The 27,453-nt window shown below is 42.6% G+C and overlaps 1 protein-coding gene across 23 annotated transcripts in view; it reads left to right on the top strand.

The window, feature by feature from the left end:
- Positions 1-27,453, top strand: part of ELAVL2 (ELAV like RNA binding protein 2) — a 159,735-nt gene that overhangs the window by 62,644 nt on the left and 69,638 nt on the right. For 10 of the 23 annotated variants that reach the window (XM_084898101.1, XM_084898122.1, XM_084898118.1 and 7 more), the window contains exons 2-3: positions 18,266-18,356; positions 21,167-21,410. In XM_084898101.1, coding sequence (XP_084754227.1) covers positions 18,285-18,356; positions 21,167-21,410 — 316 coding nt within the window. In that variant the 5' untranslated portion in view covers positions 18,266-18,284. The remainder of the gene's footprint in view (positions 1-18,265; positions 18,357-21,166; positions 21,411-27,453) is intronic. The other 13 variants (XM_084898123.1, XM_084898102.1, XM_084898109.1 and 10 more) reach the window with 3 other exon arrangements.

The raw sequence follows: 27,453 nt of genomic DNA, 5'->3' as shown, positions 1-27,453 counted from the left end.
TGTCCTCATTTTAGCAATTCAGGCTTCAGTATGTTTCTAAATCATTCATGTCTTACAAGTCTTGGTATGAAATAAGCCTGCCTGAGTTCCTTGCCTGGCGAAGTCTGAGCTATATAGTTCATCTCAATATAAATTAGATCTCTATTGCTGGCATCATTTTGATAGAATTTGGTGGTAAGGTTTTAATTTTCTTGGGAGTTCACCTTGACTTTCCCAGTACACGTGCTTTTAAACGGCTTTTCTTTCTCTCTGTTACTTTTAGTGCAAACGATGTGGGTTTTCACAGCCATTCTTCTGGAAGGTGACTTTTCTTCAGTAACAGAGATAAATGCTCTGGTACAGACACCAATGTTTCTGATGTCCTTGGAAAGATTTAGAAACCTCTCAAGTTCAGCGAGCCTGAGACAGTTAGTGTCCAAAATAGAGTGTAGCATCAGTGAAGACCAGCTAGCTGTTCTTGCAGTAGATCAGTCAGCATTCTGGGAGGAATCCTGTTCAGGGTGACCCCATCCGGGGACTTTCAGGGCAAAAGGGTCTGGGATTGTTAGTCGCTGTTTCTCTTCTGGGACTGCAAACTCTGTGGAAAGGTTGAGATAAATCTCCTTCAGGTGGGACTCAGGGTTGTGCCGCTTCTGTGCAGAATTCTACCAACTGGTTAACTTTCCCCCCCATTATATTCCTTCTCCAGTTTTAACCTGTTATTCTTCGCGGGCCAAACCTGGTCATAGGCTATAGAAATGTCTGTTTACAGCTGCTAATGGGCAGAATAGGTCCAGGTTCTGTTACAGCTGAGTGCTGGCAGTGGGAGGTTTGGGTTACCCAGACATGAGACAGTGAGGGAGGACTTATAATAGCTCCAGTTTGAAGGACATTTCCTCCCCCTCTCTTCTCCCGTTATATTTGTTCCCACACTATTTGTGAAAACGTATAATGTAAGAATTGGAATATATGTAATTAAGATGTTTCTTTTTGGCTATAATTGACTTCTAAGGGCAGCTGTAATAAGTTCAAAGATTGAAAGTCCCCCCCCTCCTTTTTTTTTTGTCTTGCAGGACAGAATTGCACTCATGAAAATTATCAGTTTATAATATACTTTGTTCTGTACATGGGCCCTCTTATTTTGCTGCTGAATGGTATTCAGTTGTGGGAATGTAGGACTGATTTTTCTCAAGGCCGAGCTGTGTAGGTGTTTGTGTAGTGAGTTGTGAGAATGGCCTGGAGCCTGAGCTGGGAATCTCCCATTTTCTTCAGCCAGGCTTCAAGTGGAGCCGCCTTTTGTTTGAAGGTGAACTCCCAGGGCAGCTGATATACTTGTTAATTAATCCTCCAGCTTTCCTTCTATTTTGTTTCCTACGCCCCCTCCAGGGCCACCTTTACCTTCAGTGCTCTGGAGTTCCCTTCCTCAGTTATGCTTTCTTCTGGTGCCCAAGTCTGTTCTGTAGGCATGTCAGTAGTTTATCAGTAAATTCAGGAGGATTGCCTCATCAGCAGACTATTATCTTAGTGTGATATGGCAAAATCATCTTCAGGCTTAAGTGTAGTTCATAGTTCTAGCTCTTTAAAATGGTCTAATTTCTTAGACCTTTTTAGGAATGCCAAGCACTTAACATTAATGGCAGGTGAGTCAGTTTGTTGACCATGCTATGACCCTGTGTTAAGCACTATGGTAGGCCCTGAGCAGATGCTTATCAGACACCTTATTATGAATTCTCTATAGTGTATGATGATTACCTATACTGAGCGGCCAGATTATTATGATCTCTGAACGCATAATAATCTGGCCACTCAGTGTACATTTTATATATCCTATATAATAAAAGGCTAATATGCAAATTGTCTCCTTGACCGGGAGTTCGACCAGCAGGCAGGCTAGCCAACCGCTCATGTCCCCTCCCTGTGGCCAGGCTGGCTGGACCATGCATGAATTCATGCACTGGGCCTCTAAAATAAACACACAAACACACACACTGAGTGGCCAGATTATTTATGTGTTCAGAGATCATAATAATCTTGCCACTCCATGTATAGTATAGGATAGCTATAGGGTATGATTCTTAAATTAACATCTGAACACCAACATCAGCTATCTATTAACATATTGTTTTTTTAATTGGTATCTGCTTAAGCATTTCTATGTTAAACAGACTTGACTCAAATAGACTATTCTGTCTGCTGTGGTAGTTTAAATATTTGGTACTTGGAACTTACTGTATGAGAATACTATTTGGCCTGTTTACAGGTGAGTTTAAGGTAGACAATGGCCCTCTTTCCGGCTGAGTGAAGAAAGTGTATCTCATCTATATGCAGGAGTGTGTTGTGTCTTTTTGTTAACTTTGAACAACTTGGTGTTTGCATACATTAGAAATGTGCTGTTGGAATGAGGTAGTGATAGCAGAAAAGAGTTCTCAAGGTCTAAGAAACAATATATGGTGTCTTATAATTTTTAGAAGCCACTCTTTTATCAATTATCTAACTTTGAGAAAAACCCTGTTTGCTAGTCAGAGTGGGAAAATCTAGATAGATGAGGGAAGTTACTGATGTTAACAATTTTTCAAAGATCAAAAAACTATTAAGCAACACAATTGGGACTGGCAGCCAGCTTCTTCACTTCATGAGGACATTTACTTTTATTGTGTTTCCAAACCCTCATTAGTTGTGTTTGACTGGGATCTGGAAGGAGGTATTGATCCCCGGAGGTCAGTTCCTGGCCCTGACATGAGTTGCTGTTGAAAGCTTACACTCCCACATTTCCCGTGCATGCTACCAAGTACTGAGACCTGTGTTCTCCACCATGGTGTTTACCTGCTCTCTCAACTCTTCAGAAGACCTGACCCAACGCCTTCTTTTTACTTCAAATGGGTGCATTTCATTCCGATATTTTATTGTAGATATGGGAAATAGTAGCTGTGCTGGGGCGCTGCTGTGTTATATTTGATCATTTTGATTCGAGCACTTATTTCTATGAGGGATATAGTAAGAATCTTGGTGCAGGCCAACATAATTAATGATGTGATTTTTATCAGGTATTCATGTATTCTGGAGTTTTAACTTTATAAGGGCATAATAGATGGACCAAAAATACGAGGAAGTGATAATACAGAGATGCATAAGGACTTAATACTTGCAAACTTTTGTCATATTTGGGAGTATTAATATGTAGAAAGCTTTTTCCCCTCTAAATTTGTGAGGCTGAAATTTCAACTGAAGGGTTAATTGTAATCAGGTATTGAGGGGGAGAACTGAAATACTTGTCAGTGTTTATATTTAAATAAAGTGTGAGAGTGTCAGATTCTTTTCAGTAAATTCTGTTTGACTAGTTTTGGAATCTCATACACTAGATTAGTAAACAAATAAGAAATTATTATCATAACGTACTGCTGTGTAATCCAAATGTTGGTCTGTTCCCGGTTCACAGATTATAATCCAGCCCTGGGAGAAGAGAGGATCTCCCTAAATTACATTGAGGATTTGCAGGATGGGCAGGATGTTCCCAGGTTTAGGACCCCTTACCACCTCCTTCCTCATAATAGGGATTGGAAGTTCACAGGGAAGTTTTAAAAGGAAAATTAGCAGGAGTTCTGGAGAGACACACACCACACACACACACACACACACACACACACACACCCACCCATCAAAAATAAATTCTTGGCAGCTTTAAAGATTTGTAGTTGAGAGAGAAATAATTTAACAGGTTCTATAAAACCCTCAATGTTGGAAGTTCTTCCGGCTTTTTATGTTTAGCTGTGGCTTTTGGCTTAATGAGAAGAGGTGAAAAGTATCGTTTTCTCCTAGTCTCTGCCTAAATCCGCTGCAACTTCCAGTTCACTCAGGTTCTGGGGAGACCCTTGTTAGGCAACAGGTGTTGCCTGCTCTTGGCTCAGACAGACCTCTTGTTTCCAGAAATTTGCAAAGAATGGAGAGTTAATCGCCTCATGATTTTAACCCAAGTTGTAATTGCCCTGATATTGCCAAATGGACCCAGGGGCAGTTTGGCAGTGCCTGGAAAACTTACACCTGAAACAAAATAGCAGCGGGGCTGTGGGAGAGCACATTTAGCCCGCCTTCCAGTGGCTCCTTTCACCGCTCCCAGCTCCCACCGGCTGGTGAAGCGGCCAGGCCTCAGGCCGGCTGCCCGCTGGCCCCGCGACTGGCCGCCTGTGTCCACCACCGCCTGCCCGCGCTGCTGGTCCCAAGCAGGGTTTCATGGGGATCTTTCTGGTGAAGCTGAAGCAGCTGGGAGAGTGTGCAGTAAGACCTCTTTTTTTTATACACTTTTGTCCCTACTTACGCTCCATCCTACCTCAAATGTAATTTATGTTGGCCACGAGAGACAGTTTTTACAGACTTTGAAATTAAAGGTTGTTTATTTTCATTCAGGGTTTCTGGTATAATGCAAGGTGATCTTTATCTCCCGCATGTGCTGGTCCCTTTCCCCCCCCATCCTTGCAATCCTGGAGATAAGCTCTTAGTAGACCCCTCCCCTTCTTTCTGGTGTGAAATTATTTACTTAGGACTGAGTTAACTCAGGAAGGGGCAGGTATACTTAATTCTTTGTGGACAAGACCAGTCCGGCTAGCACAGGATGCCAACATGGATCTCATTTCCTAGTGCATTGAAGGTATGTGGCCATCATATTAAGACGTATGGAACACAGGATGTATGCTCTTTGCTTCATTCTTTGTTATGGTTACCCCTTGGAACATTTCATGGACTATTAGGTCTAAAATTAAAGATGCTGAGTTTAGATGAATATGATATGTCAAAAGGAGTTAAGATTAATTTACCCCACCCCAGCCCGTTATTAGTTGTACCTCTGTGCTGTATCAACAGTGACATTTTCAAGCATTTTGCATAGGAGTTCTCCTTTCTACCCTTCCACTCTCACGTCAGTATGTCAGTACTCTCGACCTCCGAAATCCTCAACCATCGTGATAGAAAAGCCATTACACCCTTCAGTGTGTTTGACCTTTAGGCTCTGATGTTCGACGTGAGATCCAGCCCTGGCAGGAAGCAGGGCGTTCAGGCAAAGGCTTTACATAAAGCTGGTCTTGGGAGAACTGCACAGAAAGCGCTCCATTTAAAGGGCAGCCTGCTGGCTAGCAGCTCCGTGGGAATGTGGCCTCTGTTACCAGTCTTCTCTGTTGTTTACTGGCCCGTCATGTTTTTTTAACCCTTTGCACTCCGAACCATTCTGGACATTGGCTACCAGCTACTCTCGACACTACTTTGCGGCGGAAACGTGCATTTACAGACCCTCGTATTATTTAGTATAATTTTGGAACCAAGTAACGTATTATAATGATATTGGACTTATATGAATTGGGTGACATCGAGGAATGTATATTTGCAAAAAAAAAACAATATTTTATTGTTTATAATTTTGTACCGTATAAGTTTCTAATTGTTATTACTAACTGACAAGATATTTACCAAAACAGCTTTCACCAAACAATTTATTCACTAAGAAAAGAATCACTTTTCCGATTTTCTCACTCGTTAGATCTATGTGCACTGCTCGAAGCTTCAAACCAAAATGAGCTCAGCTTTGAAAATCTTTTCTTCCAGATGTAGACTTGTTTATTTGTAATTATATATCTCACTATACAGTGTGCACTATGTTCGAAAACCGACCTTTCTTCTACAAACTCCCCTTATCGCTCTTTTCAAGTGGCGTCGCGAAGTGCTCGGACCCTCGTGAGCACGCATCTCACGTTCTCGTCCGACACAAAACCCGCTGACATTTCTTGTATATACCTTAGTAATTTTACGATATTTTGATTTAATTTCTTGTGCCATTTCAAGATAAAACTTCAGGGAAACATGCATGTCTCAAAAAGTTGCGTTGAAATAACTCAATTCCCCGTAATCACTAATAAACTGCAATGTCCCCTGAGAGGGGACATCCGAGTGATATGCTAGAATTCCGATGTCCCCTGAGAGGGGACAGCAGAGTGCAAAGAGTTAATAAATGTGAAATTGTTAAATTGGTAAAGTTTTAAAGGTTGAGCACTACTGGTTTTATAAGATGACATTGGCTAGAGCAGATAACACAGACGTGGACTCACCCCACCTCCTGGCTTCCAGTGTGGCTCTGGGCAGAGATCCTGGCCGTTCACTGCCAGGCTGCTTGCTTCTATTCTTGCTTTTCCTCCAAGAGCCACAGGCATGATCATAGGTGGTTACTGATGACCGTTTTGGGACCTTTCTTTCTTCCGCCTTTCAAATGTGATCCTGTAGCTTCTTTCTGACTTCATGCATGGATTTAAGCCGAGTCCATTGCCACCTTTTACTCTTATTTTTGGCTGTACTAACTGTGGTTCTCAGACTCTCGGCCATTTATTAGAATGTGTAGTAGCTTAGGAAGACTTCTGACTCCCTCCCACCTTAGGCTCCCTCTCTCTCCAAGGTTTCTTCCCGCTGGTCAGAGCCACTGCTCTGTTCACCATGCCATCAGGTATGTGATGAATTTTGTACCAGGAAGGATGCTGCACGTGGCCACCTGGCTGTGGTGCTTTTAGGTATTTGTTAATGTGTAGCCAACCTAGACAGATAAATAAGAGGATTCATTTGTTTGCATTTCGGTCAGTTCTCAGTGTAGGATGTCAGCTGTCTTTAGTCCCAGCAAGTCAAGAAGATGGGGCATTTGCAGTTAGAAGTGACTTTGGCAAAATACTGCTGTCCTGGCTAGTGATGCATAGTGGTTTCTTCTTGATCTGATAGCAGCAGCAGTGAAATTCGCTCTAACGAGTGTTGTTGGAAGTGTTCTCTGGTCTGAATTTACTGCTCCTGCTTCTACCTTGACGATTCCCTTCCCCCATAGGCGCTCCTGCTCTCCTCCAATTAGAGAATGAAAAGTAGTATCCCATTTCCTCAACTCAGTTCTAAGTCCCACACTCCCTAGGTCTTTGTTGTGAATCCTGGGTTCTCTTCCTGACAAAAGATACATTTCACAAAACATGGTTGGTTGGGGGTGGGGGTTGGGGGTAGGGGGGGAGAGTCAGAGGCTCAGGTTACCACTGTGCATTTGTTATGTGATGTTTCTCAGCCAGAGATTCAAGATCATGTCAAGGAACTCTGTACAATATGTCTAAGAAACTATACTTTTGTAGATCTTTGCTCTCTTTATAGATTTGGTAGCCTCAAAATTGGCTTGAGGATTCTTTTTCCTCCAAATGCATTTGAGATAAAAGTAGTAGATGACGGTAAAAGTTTCTTTAGGCTGATCCGAAAGAGCTTGCAGTCATTCCTGCTGTAGACTAGTACATATTGCCTGCTACACAGTAGGTACTTTCTGAAAGTCCTGCCATTGGTAAAACTCTGCGTTCCCACTGCCGAACAATTGATGCGCCAAATCCACTGCGTCGAGTTCTTCTAAAGAAGCTTGTTCTTCTTACGGCATAGCAGGACATGGATACCAAGCAGTCCGGAATCGGAAAAACTTCAACCTTTGCTCCTTTGTAGTTTCAAATTTTTATAATGAGGCAGAAATCCAGTTTAATGTTTAAATGCGAAGGCTCTGCACAGGCTCCTATTATTCTCTGGCACTTCAGACGCTCGGAAGCAGAGTGCTTCATGTCTTCTTAAATATATGCCCAGGCTCAGATGTGTAAGTTAGATGTGGTAGTTTCCATAGCAGCAATGACTTTGCCCTTTTATCTTTTTTTTTTCTTTCTTAGATAGTACAATTTTTAGCATAGGTCACCCAGAGAGAGGGTTATTTCTGACTGTAGGTTCTTAGAGACTGCCTGGGAAGCCTTTGGCTTCTTGGGGTGCAGGTGGAGGAGATCCTGGAGGGGCGGGATACAAGTGCGTTAGGGGGTATCCTTGTCTTCCTCGCGCCTAGCACGGTGCTCCTGTCACACCCACTGAGGCAGAGATGTTGCCTTCCTGGCCCCAGGCTGTTTCTTCCCAGCTTCTGGAGACCTTGGCTGGGCTGGCAGAGAGGGGGGTGGACATCTGGGGCGGTCTTGGTTTTTCACGTTGGTAGTGAGTTTTGCTTATTTTTAACTGATTTGTTGGCGATAGACCACTCCGGTCTTTCCCCCTCTTTCTCTTCCTTCCTGAGGCTTTTGTTGTTTTAACAAAGGCTTCTAGTTAGGATTTTTTTTTTTTTCCTTTTTCTTTTTGGATTGCTGATTCAACTTGAAGCTTGAGCAGATAATATAAGCATCAGTAGGTGTATCTGGAAGGGCATGTGTGTGTGTGTCAGTGGTGGGGGAATGACAGCCTGCGACAGGGCTACCTTCCCTGTTATTAATAATCGGTGGAGATGCTGGCCCCTCCAGGTACAGAGAGTTGCAATGGAAGGTTTCCCACATGGCAGGGAATGTAAACCCCATGAGAAATCCCACAAACAGGTGGGGATTATTTTTACTTGTTGTGTGCCTCTCAGGGCAATGATGCTCTTTGTCGCCATGGGTCTCTGCACATTCCTTGCTGAGGTGACAAAGGTGAGTGTCTGGGCTAATAGCATGGAGACTAAGCAAGTCACGGAAGGCTTCCTGGAGGCATTGTGCCTCCTGAGAGCTTAGGGTGTTTCCATCACCAGGAGAAAAACGGTAACGGGGCGGTTGCAGGCCCAGAACAGAGCCTGAGGCACAGTGGGAAGCAGCTGGGCCTGGGAGGAACCACTGGCGCTGGTTAGGGCCTCTGCCGCTGGGAGTGGTGGGCATGCCCCTGGGAGGTGGGTGGGAACAAGGTCAGGTTGGGGGCTGCTGCTCTGTAGGCAGTGTGGGGTCAGTGAAGGTCTTAAAAAGAGGAGTGGTTGTGTGCTTCTGGCCCGTGTTAGGTAGATCACTGTACCACTGGAAGGAAGAATGGATGGAGGGGCAAGACTGGAAGCAGATAGGAGGCTTTAGGTCAAGTTTTAGCACTGGTTTAGAAACCCTCGTTTCTCTACTTGATAGCTGTATGGGCTCTTGAAGTTCTGAGATTCTCATTTGTATTATAAGTTGAAGCTACTGTACAGAGCTCCTAGTACACGAGAGGATTAAGTGGGATTTTGTTTGTAAAATATCTAACTTGAGGACTTGTCTGGAATGAAGGATCAATAAAGGCTGTTCCCTACCCTCTTTCAGTAGATGGGATTCATTAAATTCTACAAGAGGCAGTCAAATAATCTGAATCTCTTTTCTGCAGCAAGAGATATCCAAATCCTATGATTTGGTTCAGAGAATTCAGGAGGATGCCATGTTTATCTTTACTTCCTTTTAATTAAAAATGATCTTAAAACTGAAGTGCATGCTTAGAAGAAAAATGTTGAAGTTCAGATCATTTTGAAAGCTGCAGTAGGAGAAAAATGGGAGGAGATGGTTCAGTTGTGTGTGGGGGTCATTTCCCTTATGTGTGATTTGTAGAAGCTGTGACGCCACATGATACGTCTCAATCTGCATGTTATCAACCTGGATTTTAGAGGTCAATCATGGATGAGACTTCTACACTCTCTCCTTCTGTTGTAAATAATAAATCTAAATGTAATTGGAAGATGCTTGCATCATCCTTGACGTTCCTAGCAAAAGGAACAGAGAGGTAGTAATTTCTAATCTTAAATATTAGAATCTCAAGTGGCTGAGCAGCTGAGCAGGAGCAGACCGAGTTGGAGAGGATAGGACACATGTGCACTTGTGTGTGTGTGTATGTGTGAGTGTGTGTGTGCGCGCGCGCGTGGAGGGCGGGTGTGGGGGCAGCAGTGGTGTGCTTTTTAAAGTAAGTTATACTAAAATAGACAAGGTTGAAATTGTGATGTGAAACACAGGCTATTGGTATCCTTTATATTTCAGTAGGCCTTGGAGGTCTGGGATTAAACATTGCAGCACTTCAAGTAAAAATTCTTACCCTCCTTCGTCACCATTTGTGGCTGAGCTAAATGTGGGTTAGCGTAGCATCTGCTGCAGAGCCCAACACAGGAGCTGGCGGTCACGATGGAGAAGGCTGCCTACTGCACTCTCCATCCACAGTGTTATTCACGACAAGAGGGTCCCGACACAGCTCTGCAACCTTGTTGTCCATTTGGACATGGGGGGGGGGGGGGGGGCGGGGAGAGAGAAAGGCTAATCCATTACCTCAAAGCCAGAGAAGCAGATTCTCTGTGGTAGCATTCTAAAAGGGGCATCTTCCTTTGTCCAACAATAATGATAATAGCCTCTAATATTCACTTGGCACTTCACAGTGTGTAATGTGTTTTCACGTGTTATTTGATTAAATTATACGTATTTAATAAAAGCCTTTGAAGAACATTGACCCCTATCCCCTCTCCCTCTTACCAGTGTGGAAATATGTCAAAACCTTGATGCTCCTGTGGTTTGAGTCTTAGAAAAAATTTCCCGTGTTAAGATGCATCCTGTTATTAAAATATGTGCCCTAACGTCAGCTAAGGGAAATGGATATTGCTTCTTATCAACTCTTAGAAATAATGTGTGTATGTACATAAATAAGAGATACATATGTTCATTCAATCAAACCCTTGCTTTATTGTTCATTTATACAGAGTAGGCCTTGCCCCAATATACTTTGAGTTTGCTTAAACACTTAATAAAAATGTGCTTTATCTCAGCGATATTAAGATAATTTTCGAACAGAGAAGTGAGAAGTTGAAGTGACAGTCCTTATCGGGGAACCTAAACATTTTGACTCCTTTCCCTATTAGAGAGGTAGCCCAGATCTGATGCTAGGGGTGTGTGTATCGGTAGTCTAAAAAATGAACTCACTTTCTCCTTTCCAGCTTTAACTCCTCACATTCTTAGGCTGCACATTACCCAGAAATTTCCTCTTGATCCTCTTCCCTCACCCACCTCCCCTAGTTGGAATCACCGGGCCTAAAAATAACACGTTAATTGAATTCCAATTCTCCACACCCTCCTCCCTCTTGAAATTGTAGTAAATAACCAGGAGCTTAATTACCATAGGAAGACACAAGGTACTTAGGTGTTTTTTCCTAGCTGTGGTGAAGTTTAAAGAAAGTTGTCTTTGGAGGAAGAAGGAAAAGAGCTAGACCAAAGGAGATAAAGTCTCTTTCTTAGTGTGAACCTTGTTTTTTTAAGATGTTTCCAGCTTTCCATTCTAAATAATTCCTAGTCATGTTTCTAAATCAAAAGGATCTTTCTCTTGGGAATCACAGAACTTTATCAACTGAAAAGAAAAATACATTTCCTAGTGGAAGTAGGTGAAGTATCTGTTGGAGACGCTGACATTGCAAGAGGAAGGAGCTGGCACCTGTGTTGATCAGATTTATACTCCTGTGGTGGTGGTGGTGGGGGGAACAGCAGGGGAGAGACCTTTTCCCCTCTCCCTGGTGTATCTATTAATCATAAGATTTTATATGTCCCAGGGCTGCCTCTCATCATTTCCAGTTTTTCTGAAGTTCAGCAGAAATGTTTGTAGCCTCCCACCATCATTAAGGAAACAGGCCTTGTTTTTCTTACATTTTACTTTATTGATTTTTATTTTGGTGTAAGCTAATTGAAGTTAACTATACTCTTGGTTTTCTGTCTGTGAGGCCTGCCAGTGACAGTGACGAGTCACATAGCTCTCCGGGGCCACACGGAGTACTGTGGTCCTTTATTCCACTGGTGACCATAAAACTTCCTTGTGTTTTCTATTCCTGGCAAGCCTGGGCATATTGCCCTAGCCCAGTGGTCGGCAAACTCATTAGTCAACAGAGCCAAATATCAATAGTACAATGATTGAAATTTCTTTTGAGAGCCAAATTTTTAAAACTTAAACTTCTTCTAACACCACTTCTTCAAAATAGACTCGCCCAGGCCATGGTATTTTGTGGAAGAGCCACACTCCAGGGGCCAAAGAGCTGCATGTGGCTCTTGAGCCACAGTTTACCAATCACGGCCCTAGCTGGTTTGGCTCGATGAATGGAGTGTCGGCCTTCCGACTGAAGGGCCCCTGGTTTGATTTTGGTCAAGGGCATGTGCCTGGGTAGTGGGGCTTAATCCCCAATGTTGGGTGTACAGGAGGCAGCTAATCAATGCTTCTCTCTCATCATTGATGTTTCAGTCTCACCCTCTCCCTGCCTCTCTCTGAACTTAATAAAAAGTATATTAAAAAAAAAAAAAAGACTGGGCATACTTTCTGTTTTGGAACTTGAGTATGACAGTACTTAGGAGCTATGTTTTTCACCTACCTAATGGAAACGCCCAACTCCCGGGATTAGAGGACTTCCAATCAGTCTTTCACAAACTGGTACTGCCCGGAGGGGGTTCCCTTTAGCTGTGACTTCACATTCTCCTGTTATACTCCTATCCCTCTCTAGGTTCAGTAGCCAAATAATGACATGGTCGTTAATGAGGCCCTCTGAGGGTGGAATGAAAGAATGAGGTTGGAATGATGCATCACTAGAAGGTAGCGAGTGTATGCAGGCCTGTAACCAAGACTGAGTTAACTCCTGGCTTAATCATCACTAACTTCTGTGGAGGTGTATAAATAGCCCAGTTGAAGAATACAGATTTTAAAGTTCACTTCCATTTCACAAGATGTTAACTTATTCCTGTCTGATTTGTTTCAAGCATTGGGGGGTGGGGGGAACTGGGAGATATTTTCTTATTTTGCATTTTTGACAGCTTTAATGGGGCTTCACAAATTACAAATCAGTTTCTGAATAGTATTCCGTTTAGTAGTTGCATCTTTAAGTTACTCTGGTTTTGTTTTTTTTTTTAAATTTAAATTTTTTTTTAAATTTACATTACATTAAATGAATCACTTCTTGGTTTAATATAAATTCAGGTTCTCATATGTTGGGTTTCTTTTAAAAGACTTTTTTTTTTTTTTTCTTTGACATGAGAAGCTTACTTTACTTACTTAACCTTGTATTCTTAGTGCCTGGAAATTAATAAATGCATTGGTGGTTTGTTTGAATGTGAGCAATTGGAATCTAAACTGCTACCTTGATAATGGATTGAAACAGCTCCCTGAGGTAATTAACGTTAGCCTATTAGTGACAGGTTTCCTTCTGGGTGTGCCCTCTTCCCTCCCCTCTGATCCATTCCTGGCTAGAGTCACCCTCATCAGACACCTTGATTACACAATTGTTTTCCTCCTGATCTTCCTGCTTTCAAAGTGACTGAGTCCTCCCACACAATCACACTGTGATTTACTTTCACAGCATCGACTCTTTGGCTTAAAACTTCCCTGTGATTTCCTTTCTGATGCTGGCCTCTGGTGGGGTTTAGGACAGGGCCCCAAAACATGGCGGCACCTTGGCATAGTGACTGTCTTGAGCTGACGGGGATTGAGAAAGCAGCAGGAGCAGAAAGTCCACTTTGACCACCCCCGTCCTTCCCCTTCCTCCCTCGTCCTTCCCTGCCTCCCTGAAACAGGTCCCCAAACGCCGCAGGTGAAAGGTTCCCTCCTTGTAGCAGGAGGAAGGAAGACATTCTCATCACCAGAGAAGGGGATGCGGGGCCAAGAATTCTGTACAAACAAACTTCATTAAACTTACCTTGCTAGTTCTTCCTCACTTACCTCTCCCTAGCCCGGACCCTTTTCATCGGGCAGTTCTTCTGACATTTAGTGTTTGTCTAAGCATACAAACATTAAAAGCTTTCTACTCGGGTCACATCTTTGGGCCTTCCATTTTCTTGTGAAGACTCCCGTGTAGATGCAAACATTCAGTGAAGATGGTATGCTTTTCTCTTGTTCGTCTGTCTTTGTCAGCTCAGTTTTCAGACCCTGCCAGAGGCCTTAGGATTTTGGAAGAAAACGTGTTCCTCCCCACTATGCCTCCAAGGCCGCCTGTGGTCTGGCCTCACAAGGACTGACCTTGGAAAGAAAGCAGTGTCTCTGGAGGAGCCGCAATGGACCAGAGAAATGGTAGCATTCACAGCCGAAGCACATCCCCCTGTTTCAGGCAGCTGCTGCCCTTGTTAGCTAGCCCCAAAGCCCAAAAGCTAGTTGGACAGGGCTGAGCAATCCACAGGGCAGGCCAGCAGCTAAAATGGTGTGGGGATGGGGCGGGGACTTGACAGGGGTTCTGGGAGTGAGGAAATCCCTTGAAGTGTCAAGCCACAAACCTTTACAGTTTAGGAAGCACAAAGTGAAGAGCGTTAAAGAAAAACCAATGGCTCCTTCCTGGGGCTGACACCTCAGCCCCATGGATTTGGGGCTTGGTTGACTCTTCCATTGCTTCTGTGAAGCTGAAATATATCCCCCAAAATGCCATTTTGGTGGGAAAGATAAAACATGGTTCTGAAGGAATGGTGTCTGCTAGACAGATGGCCCCGTTTGCTACTTACCCAGTTCTCACCTGTAAGCTTGCATCCCTTCACTGATTACTTGGAGTGCTTAGATGTGTTTTGGCCATCGATGCTGTCTTTAGGTAGGTTCTGCTCTTGAACTTGAGAGACAGATGGTTTCCATGTGGTCAGAGGAGAGGTGTGCCCTGGTACTGATTCTGCCCTGGCATCTTGCTCTCAGAGAACCCTCTTGCTGCAAATAAGTGTGTAGGTCAGGGTCACTTGACCCAAGCTGGACCTTTCTATTGGGAGAGATGCTTGCCCTTGACCTCAGCTCTAATTCTCTTTAGAGCTGTTGTTTTGAATGTTTGCTTAAACTTTCTAGTTTGTGTTGAATTAAACCCGTTTGAAGTTCATAACTTAATTATTATGATGTGTTTTTTAACACCTTTGTGTTAAAATCTCATTTTTTCCCCCACACATACCTTTGCTTCTGCCATTTTTCTCAAGTTAGATGCAGGTTCCAGATGCCACTGCTCCCAAGCCCTACTGACCAGAGGTTTGGAGCACATTTGTGTCATGTTTTTGGATTTGTCTTGGCTTCTAGCTTCTTAGTAGTTGGCATGTTAAGCTCTTGAAAAAATAAAAAGTACTCAGGTGGCACCTGGCAGGTATGGCTCCATTGATTGTGGTCCTCCTGAAAACCAGAAGGTCTTGAGTTCAATTCCCGGTCAGGGCATATAGCTAGGTTTTGGGTTTGATCCCCAGTCATGGATTGTGCAGGAGGCAACCGATCGATGTATCTCTCTCACAAACATATATATATATATATATATATATATATATATATATATATATCCCTTCCTTCCTCCCTCCCTTTCTCTAAAATCAGTGAAAAAAGAAAATTTTTTTTTTTAAAGTACAGAAGTCGTGAAAGTAATTTCTTTTGTCATGCCATTTAACAAGAATTTGGATTTTAGTTCTTAAGGATGTCTGATGAAGTGTGCCAAAAATTGAAAACAGGTTTTCACGAATCTCTCTGGTTTGAAATACTTGAGATGGAATAGGAAAACAGGCTACCGAGTTTTACAGGAACTGTTCTCGTCCTTATTGATGTTTTCACATGCTTAGTCTCTGCACCCCCTGGCAGGGATGTGGGGTGGGTTTGGCTGGAGTCTTCCACAGAGATGGAACCCCATGAGCAAAGCCAGAGATTGTATGATGTCTTTGTTCTGCAACGGTTGTAGCAACACCAAGTGTTTCAGATTTTTTGTTACTTGAATAGGGGGCTGTGGAGGCTCTCCGATATTTATAAAGTTTGTACAGAGTGCTTTGTGCTTCATTTGATAGGCAGGATAGGGGGGTGGCCATGGAGGGTTTAGGAAAGTCTGTCGGGAAACAGTGTTATGTGGATCAGAATGATGAGGGGACCTTTTGGGAGGCTGGGATGCACTGGTCCAGATGAGAGGTGAGGGCCCAGGTCAGAACGCTAACCATAGCATTGAAGAGACCAGTGCAGACAGACGGACAGGCCTTTCCAGGGCATGTGCAGCGGCCCTGGCAGCCGTCCTGCCATCCACCTGCAGAGGCTGGTCCCCACGTCACGTGGGTTCTAGGTCTTAGAAACCTCCAATGCAGATAAGGTACTCGGAGAGAATTCTCAGAATACATTTAGGATGCTTTTGGTTAGCAATCTGTTTTGTTTGGTGGCTGTTTCCCAGAGGTCTGAAATAGCAAAGAGGCTTTCAGAATTTTATTTTATTTTTTAGATTGGGAAGATAGGAAGATAGGAACGTTTCCTTTTCTCTCATGTGACCAGAAAACTGTTGGTCCCAGATATGAGAAATCAAGCAATGGCATTGGTTTCCTAAAATGTACCATTGTGATTAACTTTTGAAATTTAGAGTACACAGAGGGCCATTGAAGTAAAAGAGAAAACAATTCAATTTTAAATGCTTGTATAGGTATATGGGAAGTAAACTGTGAGTGGGATAACTTAGAGGTTACTCCCCCCTCCGATAAAATCATGCCACACCAAAACTAACCTTCTCCTCTTCTCTTGGAATTCAGGGAACCTTTAGAATATTCTAGACTGATCTGTGTGAAAGTGCCTTTTCATAAATCACCGGTTGGTGAACAACACGAGGAAAAGCAGTCTCCGTTGGCACAATTGATGTCAAAATTGAGACGTGAACGTACATTGAGACATTTTTTTAAGCCTTAAAATTAATGGTTTCGTGTCATTAAAATACGGCCTTTTCTCCTCTTTCCGAAGAGTTTCAGAGCCAGTGGAATCTATAAATAGCGCCAGCCTGGTTGTCTGTGGTAGATTGAGTAGAGCAGACTCGCCTGTCCTTAAGTGAAGGGGAAGTAGCTTTACATTTTTAGTAACGGGATTGTTGGCCAGCATAAAGGTAAGGGCCATGTGAGCAGCTTATTTATAACTTCCCCACAAAGGTACGTGTCTGCCTCAAGCGGAGGAACTGTCTGGGGCGCTTGGAATGTAAAAGTGCAGCAGAATCATTTTCCATCCACAGCTTCCCCCAGCTGGTTGGTGCCGTGAAGGGATTGTTGGCACCCCTGGGGCTTCCAGAAACTGGGGTGTCACTAGATTAGTTCGTTCACATCCCCTGCTATGGAGTAGAAGGGACGGAGGCCATTAGGTTGGAATCTGTGGTTTTAGGTAGTGAGCATATTTAGATAGGACCTTCCAAGGGTACAAGCTTGGTTTGACCTGTTGGGTGAGGTCCTCCACCCCTTTCACCCCCCTGTAGGCTAACCGTAATTAGGTTGTTGTCAAAATATATCATGGGTTTTAAAGCACTTTATTTTTTTCACAGGTTCAGTTCAGCTCTTAAGTTGTTACGTTGTGTTTGTTTTTTTTAAATAACATAGAAATCAGACTGAATTCTCTGATAACAGTGGGAGAAGGGAAGAAGACGAAGCATTTTCATGGCATCCTGTAAAGAGGGCAGATGCCAGGACATGGAGTCCATTGTTCCATGTGACTAATGCCATCACTTGCATGAAGAGTAAATCACAGCCAGATTTAACTCTGAGGATAAAGTCTTTATCATCATCAATATGCAAGTGAAAGCTGTTCCCCCCCCACCCACCCACCCTTTGTTGCTCATCCTTTATTTCAGAGACTGAGCTTTTTATTTTTTTCTTTGTTTATTGAATATTACGTTGACCATGGAAATCATCTGCATACATGGCTAACTGTAAACTTTGGCTTTCCTGCCAGTACCGGTGGCGGCTTTGCTTCGTGTTCGGGCAAGTTGTAATAAGTCGTGAATGGCCCATTAACTATATTGGAGGCCTCATAGCAGCACTAATTTCAAATCGTGCTGGGTTTACAATTTGCATATTAAAAAATGTTCACTTGATTCCATTTGGGGACAAAGCTGACATCCTATATAAGCATTACTCCAAACAATCCTATTTATTGGTCCAATTATTTCAATTGAAGGATGCTGGTTTACTGCCTCTTATAGTATACGTGAACAATTCTCAGTGAAACTGTGGCAGAATAACCTCTCAGGGTTCCGATTCACTTTTAATTTTCAGTCCCAGGATTAAGGATCATTTAAAGTATAATGTAACATTGTGGGCAAATATAGCTTCTCTTAATGCCCTTCTGATATTTTGAGGAAAAGAGTGCTTTTATGCAAAGCATTCACTTATGAATTGCATGACTGCCTTTCTCACTATAAAATCTCATTTGCATTTCCTCCCTTCTCCCACATCCATAAGAGTTAGGACAGCATGCCGTGTTTTCCTTCATTTTACGATTTCAAATATATTTTTTTTAAAGGTAGCTCTTTAGGATAGATGCCAAGGTAACTAGTTAATACCGTTTTGAAAGCAGGCTCTTAATTTAAAATGCTTAATTTGTGCAAGAAAACGACATGTTAAAATGAATTTGGAAAGATTAGATTGGAATTGCCTCAAATTCAATTACGCCACACTGCATGGACGTGCTGGGAATATTAATGCAATCACTGTAAATTTTGTACAAACTGATCTGTTGCATTATCTTGCTCATCTAACATACGGTACTTTTTGTGTCCATATTGCAGACGGCAACTCCAAACTAACATGGCAGTCAGACTGTGTGATGTGGCTTCTCTGCTTAGAAGTGGTTCGTGGGCAGCAGAGCCTTGGACTGGGGTCTGTGGGATTTTTCTTAAATTCTGTAGGCTGCTTTTTTTCAAGCATGTTGCAGGAAGTGCTGAGGCCATACCAAACACTTGAACTTTTCATTTGGCATACGAATTACTCTTACATCCAGCCGGTGACGGTATGGCCATCATTAGGACTTGGCAATTCTAACCACGGTGGTATATGCAGCATCAGAACCATGCTTTTGTCTCTGACTTTTTCTATTCTAAATTAGGACTTAGTGCAGACTCAAAGAAAAAAGAGTGACAAGCTTTCTTTAAAAAAAAAAAAAAAATACAAAAAAAAAAAGTTTTGGTATGGTCTGAATGCTAAGTTACCGAATTCTTTACATTCTGTTTACTATGTATTTTTTTGGTTACTAAATTTTTGAAGCTATTCACAATTCCTGACGCTCCCCAAAAGTTGTTGAAACGGTAAATCTGGCTGGAAATTATTTGCCCAGTAACTGTTGAAAGAGTTTGCATTCTGTGAACAGTTGTGTTGAGCCTATCAATGAAATATGCATTATTTGTAAAATATAGCACATTAGTATCATTTTATTCTGAGCAGATGGTCCTATAGCTGAGAGATGCTGTAATTTTCAGTGCACACAGCCTACTGCAGCTGTTCACTTGAATGTTGGCTTAGGAGCTCATTCTTGCCACCTGAACATGGAAATAAATGTGCAATTAAGTGAGGAGTGTTTGTTGTCCTTACTAAATCCTGCTAATTTCAGTCAGTGAACACTTTAATGTTTCAAATGCCATCCCAGTGAGCTTCAGTCCAAATCTCATCGTGGAGGCTCATCTATGAAGTTTCTACACGTGCATAACCCTAACTTTTGAATAGCGAGTTGTTTTAATTGGCCTGGGCCTCTCTCATCGTGCAGCTCATTGTTTTCCTAACTGCTGGGCCAAAGTTAATCCCACAAAAATGTTGCTGTGGGAAGTGACCCACAACTAGTATTCTACAAATTGGAACAGTTATGCTTTATTAGGAGATCTGAAACCTCCTTCCTCAATTTCAGGCAAATTTGTTAATTACAATAAAATGCACATCTTGAATTGTGTTAGATTTTTTTTTTTTCTCCCCATGCAAGTTCCTAAATGTTTCTTTACTCCTTTAAGCAACTCCCTGAGAATACTTGTCCTAGAGATGTAGCTTGCAGCTTGTAGAATAAAGACCCATTTCTTTGAAAAGGAAATGAAGTCCTGGAGGGGTGATGGGCTGTTCGATGTTTCCTAGGTCCTCTGGCTTTGTCTGCTATTTTTATTTTTATCATGATAGCACTGATTCTTGTCCCATGCGGCCAGCCTCAGTCTGGTCAGTCTCAATCTGTTCTCTGCTGCCTTCTTTTGTAAACATCTCTTGCAGCAGAGATTTCTTCTTGTTTGCTTATGCACCGATGTGTCTTTTTGTTTTTCCTAGGCAATAATGTTTTTTGTTTTTTTTTTAAAAAAAAATTTTCCTCTTTTCCTGTGACACCTTTTTCCTCTACTTTGCTTTTTAAATTTTGTCTCAGATTCTTTGCTTTTTTGTATGTTAAAACTTCCCCAAAACTAGTATCCCATCCATTCAGAATTGTCACTTTTGAGAAGTGGTTTTTTGGTAAGATGAGTGGTGTATTGGATGAAGGAGGAATGGCGATCCTTTCAGCAATGCTTTGGTTTTTGGATTCCCCCACAATTGTGGCTATCCTTGTGGCTATTGAAAGATGATTTTAGAAAATTTGGGGCTCTGGTTATGAATGACTCTGTTGCTCAAAGAGCATAGAATTGATTTTTAGGGAATTAGATACAAATTTCCTTGATTTTTAGAGTAGCCTGAAAAATTTGAGGCTATTTCCCCAACTCTGCTGTTGATGCTGCATTTGGAGTTTTTAGATGCATTTTCAACAGGCTATGTGCTCAATTGAAAATTCCTTGGGCTGGTTTGTTTGCAAAAGTTGATGTATTTACACTGCTGTTTTAGTGGACTGGATAGTTTTATTTTTTCTAAATGTCAGACTTAAGGCACAATATCCATGTTGAATTGTTTGGGGATTTCATTTTGATGCTTTAGATCAGTTGCCTTGCTGGTGATCTTTAGCTGTCAAGGTTGACAAAAATGGCTAGTTAGATCCTATAAGGTACACTGTAAGTCTCATAGCTTCTTTCCCAAGATACCCTACAAATCCTTTTCACACCCTAGCATATAACATCTGATATTTTCTTATTTCTTACCAACAGAGGGGTATAAGATATTGTCAATCACAACCATTTTCAATATGTAACCAAAACAGTACATGTTGACAAATTTATATTTTTAAAGTACTTTTGCTTCTTTGTTATAATTAATGGATGTCTGTCAGTTTTTAGAAGATTGAAATTCCTAGGCTAACTGAAAATCTCTTCAAAGTTAGGTAGAACATTTTTTTTTTTTGGTTTATTTTTGGTAGCATGTTAAGCCTTTTATTTTCTAGTTTGTTTTTTAGTCAGGGTTCGATTCTGTGCCTTTTGGTGCTAAATTTTCTGAAGTCTGTGGACATTGCAGGTGAGTAAGGGTATGTGAGTAGATTCAGAAGGTGGTTCTAGAGAATGTTTAAGATTTAAATTGTGCTTATGTGCATGTATGGAATATGTACCTGTAAGTATCACTGTGACCTTAATTGAATAGCTTAATATGAAGTAAAAATCGGCATAGGCGTTGCACTTTGTGTTGAAGCTTTATTGCCTTTACAGCAGAATGACTGTGTGTAAATTTTAGGGTGAGATTTTTAATAGTTTGTGAAATATGAATTCTGACAGAATTCTGACATTTCTTATCGTCTCTGTGTTTAGCAGGTAATTGCTGCCATGGAAACACAACTGTCTAATGGGCCAACTTGCAATAACACAGCCAATGGTCCAACCACCATCAACAACAACTGCTCGTCACCAGTGGATTCTGGGAACACGGAGGACAGCAAGACCAACCTAATAGTCAACTACCTTCCTCAGAACATGACCCAGGAAGAGCTCAAGAGTCTTTTCGGGAGCATTGGAGAGATAGAGTCTTGTAAGCTTGTAAGAGACAAAATAACAGGTACGCAGTTGCATATATTTACTCATCTTTAAAGGACTGTGTTCCAAGGTGCAAGAAAATAACTTTACTATTTGTCCTGAATCTTACGCATCTAGTTATTTCCGGTGTGAAACTTAGTTTTAAGAATTTTATTTCCTTTTTATTTTAAAGATAAAATTGCTTTATGGGCAGTATCTATTATAATTAGACTTGTACACTCTGAACTATATAACATCTTTGTTTTAACCATGCATGTGTCTGGGACAGCAAATACCATGTTCATCTTTGGTTTTTACTTCCTGAGCTTACATGCCTTAGCATTTCAGCAGTGAGATAATAAGGATACCGTTTGTCAGGATAAGGGGGAAAAACCCCTCTTTAAATGTCCTTTCCCTTAAGTCTGTATAGGCCTTCTGCATATGACATATATGAACAGAGGAAGTGGTAATATTCACATTGTCAGTGTATCAATATTTGCACTGATACCATTTGAGCGTAGCAAGATCTTATGTTTTGTTCCTTGACGAGGAAAGGATTGCTCCTCTTATAAAAATACGAAGGGAAGGATGGGTAACTTGGCCTTTAATGATGGACGGTACATTTTGAATATTAGGTAGTGGAAAATGTCCCTGGTGTTTTGTAAGATTTGACTACATTTTTAGAATAAGCCGGAATCCAATGCAGAGCGAGCTCTTGGGGTAGAAGGGTGAGAGCTTCATGCAGGAGTTCTCTTCAGACACCGAGGCTTCGGGAAGTTACGTGTAGACAGACTCTATATAGCTTTTTCAATGTCTGTGAAATTGGTTTAACTGGGCTTATACCAAAAATAAAACTAAATATTCCAAGTGAGTAAAAGATACTTAGAGACAGCGTGACAAGTCAGACCTGGAGTCTGAACTTTGCTCAGTTACCTTGGACATGTCACCTCTTGGCTTCAGGTTTCCCCTAAAATGAGGAAGAGGGCAGAGGACAGGGTCACACTGGGTGATTTCCGACGTCAGTGGTGACCTGAAATGGCTTTAACTGTTCTATCAAGATAGCAGGGCTTGCCCAGCCGGTGTGGGTGGGTGAGCATCGACCTATGAACCAGGAGGTCACCCTTTGATTCCCAGTCAGGGCACATGCCCATGTTGCCAGCTCTATCCCCAGTCGGGGGGAGTGTGCAGGAGGCAGCCAATAGATGATTCTCTCTGATGTTTCTTTCTCTCAACCCTCTCCCTTCCTCTCTGAAATCAATAAAAAATATATATTTTTAAAAAGATAGGACTTATTTTCTCTAAGATAAATGAGTTCTTGAACTATCACCTGGGGAGGCGGGGGGGGGCTGTTGCTCAGCCCAGCCTGCGCCCTCTCGCAATTCGGGATTCCTCCAATAGAGTCCCTAGGCCTGGCCAGCAATCAGGGTCTATTGGGCTTTCCTTCCTCCTGCTGCCGGCAGCTGGCCCTGCCCCTGGCTGTTGCCACTGCTTGCCATCTATGCAGCATTGTTCCCCCTGGCTCCCTGCTCTCCCCACACCCCCCCACCTGCTGACTCCCTCTGTGGGCGACAGGCGTGGGGTGCAATTGTCTGGCTCTCCTGGGGCTCCCTCTGTGGGGTGATCGCTGGCTGGCCCTGCACACCCACCACCCACCACAGTGTCATTGGCCAGTGGTCTTGCTCACCCACCTCAGCACCACCAGCTGATGGCCTGGCCCTCCCTCTGAAGTGATCAGTCAAGGGGCTCTGTGATTGATCACAGTGAAGTGGGCCACCCGCTGGGGCTCCATGATTGATCACTGTGCAGAGGATGGCCTGGGCCTCCCTCTTTGGGGTGATCAATCATGGAGCCTACCCAATGATAGCCCCACAGAGGGTGGTTCAGGCCTCCCTCTGTGGGGTGATTGTGGGGTGATGGTGGGGGGCCCCCCCACTAATCATATCGCACCCAACTTGGCTGGCCTGGTGCCAGTGCGTGACATAGCATGGTCTTCCAGAAGGTTCTCCGGACGGTCATTCTGCTGTTCGGTCGTTTGGTCAATTTGCATATTTTGCTTTTTTATTATAGATGTGTCTGTTATGATTCAATTATTTTTAGCAAAACAATGTCTTTTATGTATTATGATACATAATATGAATTTTTCAAACTCTATGACATAATGGCTGTGTGGTAAATGGTATGAAAGCTGTGTTATAAATATGTGTTTTCTGGTTTGACAGCTTAGTAACTATCCCTGCCATTTAAAAAAGTGGATGCTTGAATGAATACTGGCAAACTGCATTAATATTTGTTGTCCATTTCTTTCACCCACCCCCACCCAACTCCCACCACCGCCCTTGTCTTTTCACTGAAGGGAGCTAATAGCGTTTCCCACCATGGTAACATTTCTGTTTGACACCTCCAGTAAGCAAGTGGAATTCCCAAGGAAACTGACAGCGAGCATGAGGGTCAAAGGATGTTTTCCAAGTTTCAAGCTATATTTTTTGGAATAAGTCTTGCATTGACAGACACGTTTGAGAAATTCTGCTCTCCCACAGGTTCCTATTGAAGACCCACACTGCAGATCGTTAGCACGTTAAAACTGCTAAAACCCTGCTGTAAAGAGAAACTGGTGTGACTTAGAGCTCCCCAGCATCATTTGACCACGGAACTCATTCTGTGGGTCCCACACACACTAGATTCCCATTGGACATGTTGCTATAAAAGCTTTTCAAGTCACTTATCACACAATTCTTCCGTCACCTTTTTTTTCACTACGATAAAATGTTTCCTAAAATGGAAGTCCATGATAATGAACTATAAGTTAAAAAAAGTTGGGTAGCAAATCTGAATACAAAGGACCTCTTCTTCCAGTAATCCTGTTTTGATTTGGCCCATTGACATCTTATCCTTTGGATCGGTTAAAATAGTGTTCAGAATGGACTGACTGACTTAGTTTCGAGCATAAGTTACCTTAAGTTTTTGTTGTTGTTCTTTAAATTCTGGGTTTCTGTAAATTGTTGTGTATTGAACAAAATAGTCTACGAAATTACAGATTTCTAAAACCTGGTTTTAATGGTTGCCCTTTGCAAAGTGGGCATATCTTCCTAAGAAGCTATTATTACCATGTCTCTAGAAGTGTTTGAGTGAATGTGTGGGGATTTGGGACCCTGCCCTGCGGTGTTTGGCTTTAGCCAGCTGGTGCAGCCCCTCAGTTTACATGTGCAGGCTCAGGTCAGAGTTCCTTGGTCCCTCTTTAATCACCCAATTTACCCTCCTTCCTCGGGAGCAGTTGGGCCAGCTCTTGGTATTCTGACTTTGTAGGAGGTGAGCGTTAATTGTCTGGGTCATCAGAAAACTCGGGGATAATTCTTCGGAAAGAAAATTTAAATACCTCCTTTTCCCTTTTCTTAAATCTTTCCTTAAAGAATGCTGAATTAGGAAACAACCGCAGGTATAAAAATAACTACTTAGGAAAGTGTAGACCTCTTTCCCGAGTCCTAAAAGAAAGTATGTAATTTTCAAATTGTGTTGGTGTTAGCAAATCAATGTCACTATTTTGATAGAAGGAGGATTAGGGAAATACATTAAGACACGTCTTCAGTAGCAAATGCAACAGTCTTCTCTCCAGCCTACATTCTATTGTGTTGTTCTCCAGGCTCTCTCTTTGGGCTCGTCCCCAGCCTGGTGCTTGCTTCTGTTTCCCATCTAGAGGCATTCATCGCGAGAAGCTGCTGCCGCTTGTGCAGCTTAGCTGCTGTGGGTTCATCCCTTTGAGTTGTTAAACGCACTTCAGAGTCCTTGACACCTGCTGATGCTGCATTCTAGAGGAGTGAAATGGATTTTATGATGCAAGGAATGAATAATAGAGCCTCTGAGTCAGAAAAGCCCTTGAGGTGACCGTAGCCAACTCTCTCACTTGACAGGCGATGAAAGGCCCAGGCTTGTTGAAATGACTAGTCCAAGGCCACGCGGCAATGAAGTGGTACAGCAGGAACCAGGATTCCGGTTTTCTTGTTGTTTCCTGGTATGTTTCCTCCTTGCCTCAGAGTCTTGAATAATGAAGTGCAAGAGCAGCTGATGAATGTAGAGTGAGACACAGAACTTGTGCTGGAGAGGAGCAGCTTGTGGGGAGTGTGGCTCGGTCGGAAGGCCTATAGGAGATTTTTGAGAGCTGAGGACTGAGGAATCCATAAGATGAAGATTACCCTTGCCTCTCTAGAAACTTTATAATCTGTGGTTGCAAATTTGGATATTCTAGTCCAGTTGTTCCAAATCTGGCTGCCTTCTGACCTTGAAAAATAAAGATTCCAGAGGCTTTGTCAGAAATCTCCACAGATGATTACCATGGGCAAGCAAGCCCTTGAGGGACTCAGTTTTTTGCAGTATGGTCTGTGGGTTGTACCTGTATTAGAATCAATGGGATGACTGCCAGAAAGTGATGTTCCTGGGCCTTGCCTCAACCCACTGAATGAGAATCTCTGTAGGTAGAGCCTAGAATGTTCCAGGTACCTGGGAGTTATCCACTTTTTTCCCCTATTTTGCCAAGAGATACAACTATAGATGGACTTCCAGATTTACCTGAATTCTGTGTGGTGGTGGGAGAAAGGTGTAACGCAGAGCCTCATTCTATGGCTGACTAGTTTCAGGTGCTGCCCCTCCTCAGCAGTGATTACCGATGAGTTCATTCCTGGGGTTCAGGACTAGAGATCTGCATTTAAAAGTCATGAGGCTGTGTCTTTATTGAACCTCTTACCTATCCCTGAAAGCATTTGTTTATGTATGTGCGTGCGTGTGTGTGTGTGTGTGTGTGTAGTGTAATTAGTTGTCAAAACTTCAGGATGGCTTATTCTATTGTTACTTTCCCTTCCTTCTAAAAGAAGAGATGGAGAAATATGGTCTGCTGAAGACCCCAGGGAATGAGTGTTGCTCTTTTCTTTTAAATCTTGGTGTGATGGCTTCACTCTTACTCTAGGAATTGTTTGAGGTGGGTCCTATGCTGACCCCATCAGCTGCCAACTAGAGAAGCTTTCACACCAAAGGAAAAAACAAAGACCAAAACAACCAACCAACTACAAAGCACAAGAGGCCCGAGGAGGCACCTTGCCAAGATGAATTATGCCTGAATTGGCAGTACCATGGGTGGTTCACTGGCCTCCCTTTTCTCCCTTTAGAAAATCATATCTATACTGATAAAAGAGTAAGATGCAAATTGGCCATACATTCACAACACCCCTAGTCAATCAGGAGTGAGTATGCAAATTAACCCAACAAAGATGGCAGATTGATTTGCATATGCAGGTGCTGAGCGGTTGGGGGTGGGGCCCTAGCCACTCCGGGCCTCTGGGCAGTGTGGGAAGGCAGAAAGGCAGTTCTGGGCCAGACCAAAACGGCAACTCCAATCAGAGCCATGGTCATGCTGGCAGCCAGGGGAAGGAAGGCCCATTCTTGCACAAATCTTTGTGCATTGGGCCTCTAGTATACACTGAGTGGCCAGATTATTATGGTCTCTGAATGCCTAATAATCTGGCCACTCAGTGTATATCCTATAATAAAAGGTTAAAATGCCAATTGTCCCCTCGACAATGAGTCAGGCTGGCCAACTGCCCATGTCCCCTCCCCCTGGCCAGATTGGCTGGAACCCACCCATGAATTCATGCATGGGGCCTCCAATATATAAATACACACACACACACACACACACACACACTCACTCAGAGTGGCCAGATTATTATGTTTTCAGAGATCATAATAATCTGGCCACTCTGTGTGTGTGTGTGTGTGTGTGTGTGTGTGTGTCCGCACATACATGAAGGTTCCCAGCAAGATTTAAGTTTTATCTGTATTGTTCTTGACAACTTTAAAGTTACTTTTTCTTGATCCTGGTTTATTTTATCAGAATAATGTTATTTTAAACTTCATTTTAATGGCATGGTATCCTCCCTGTCTCTTTTTAACATACAATCATAGCTCCTTGGGATTGAAACAGATAAGTAGTATTTTATCAGACTAATACATAATTTCAAATTCAATAGCATTTATTTACTGTGATGCAATCAGTCAATCATACTGAGTTGGGGTGTTTTGATGAACATCAGTCTGAAAAG

The sequence above is a fragment of the Pipistrellus hanaki genome (genome assembly GCF_964339955.1).
Source record: "Pipistrellus hanaki genome assembly, chromosome: 11".
Taxonomy (NCBI): domain Eukaryota; kingdom Metazoa; phylum Chordata; class Mammalia; order Chiroptera; family Vespertilionidae; genus Pipistrellus; species Pipistrellus hanaki.
Note: the sequence above shows the minus strand (reverse complement) of the source record. Positions and strands in the feature narration are given on the sequence as shown.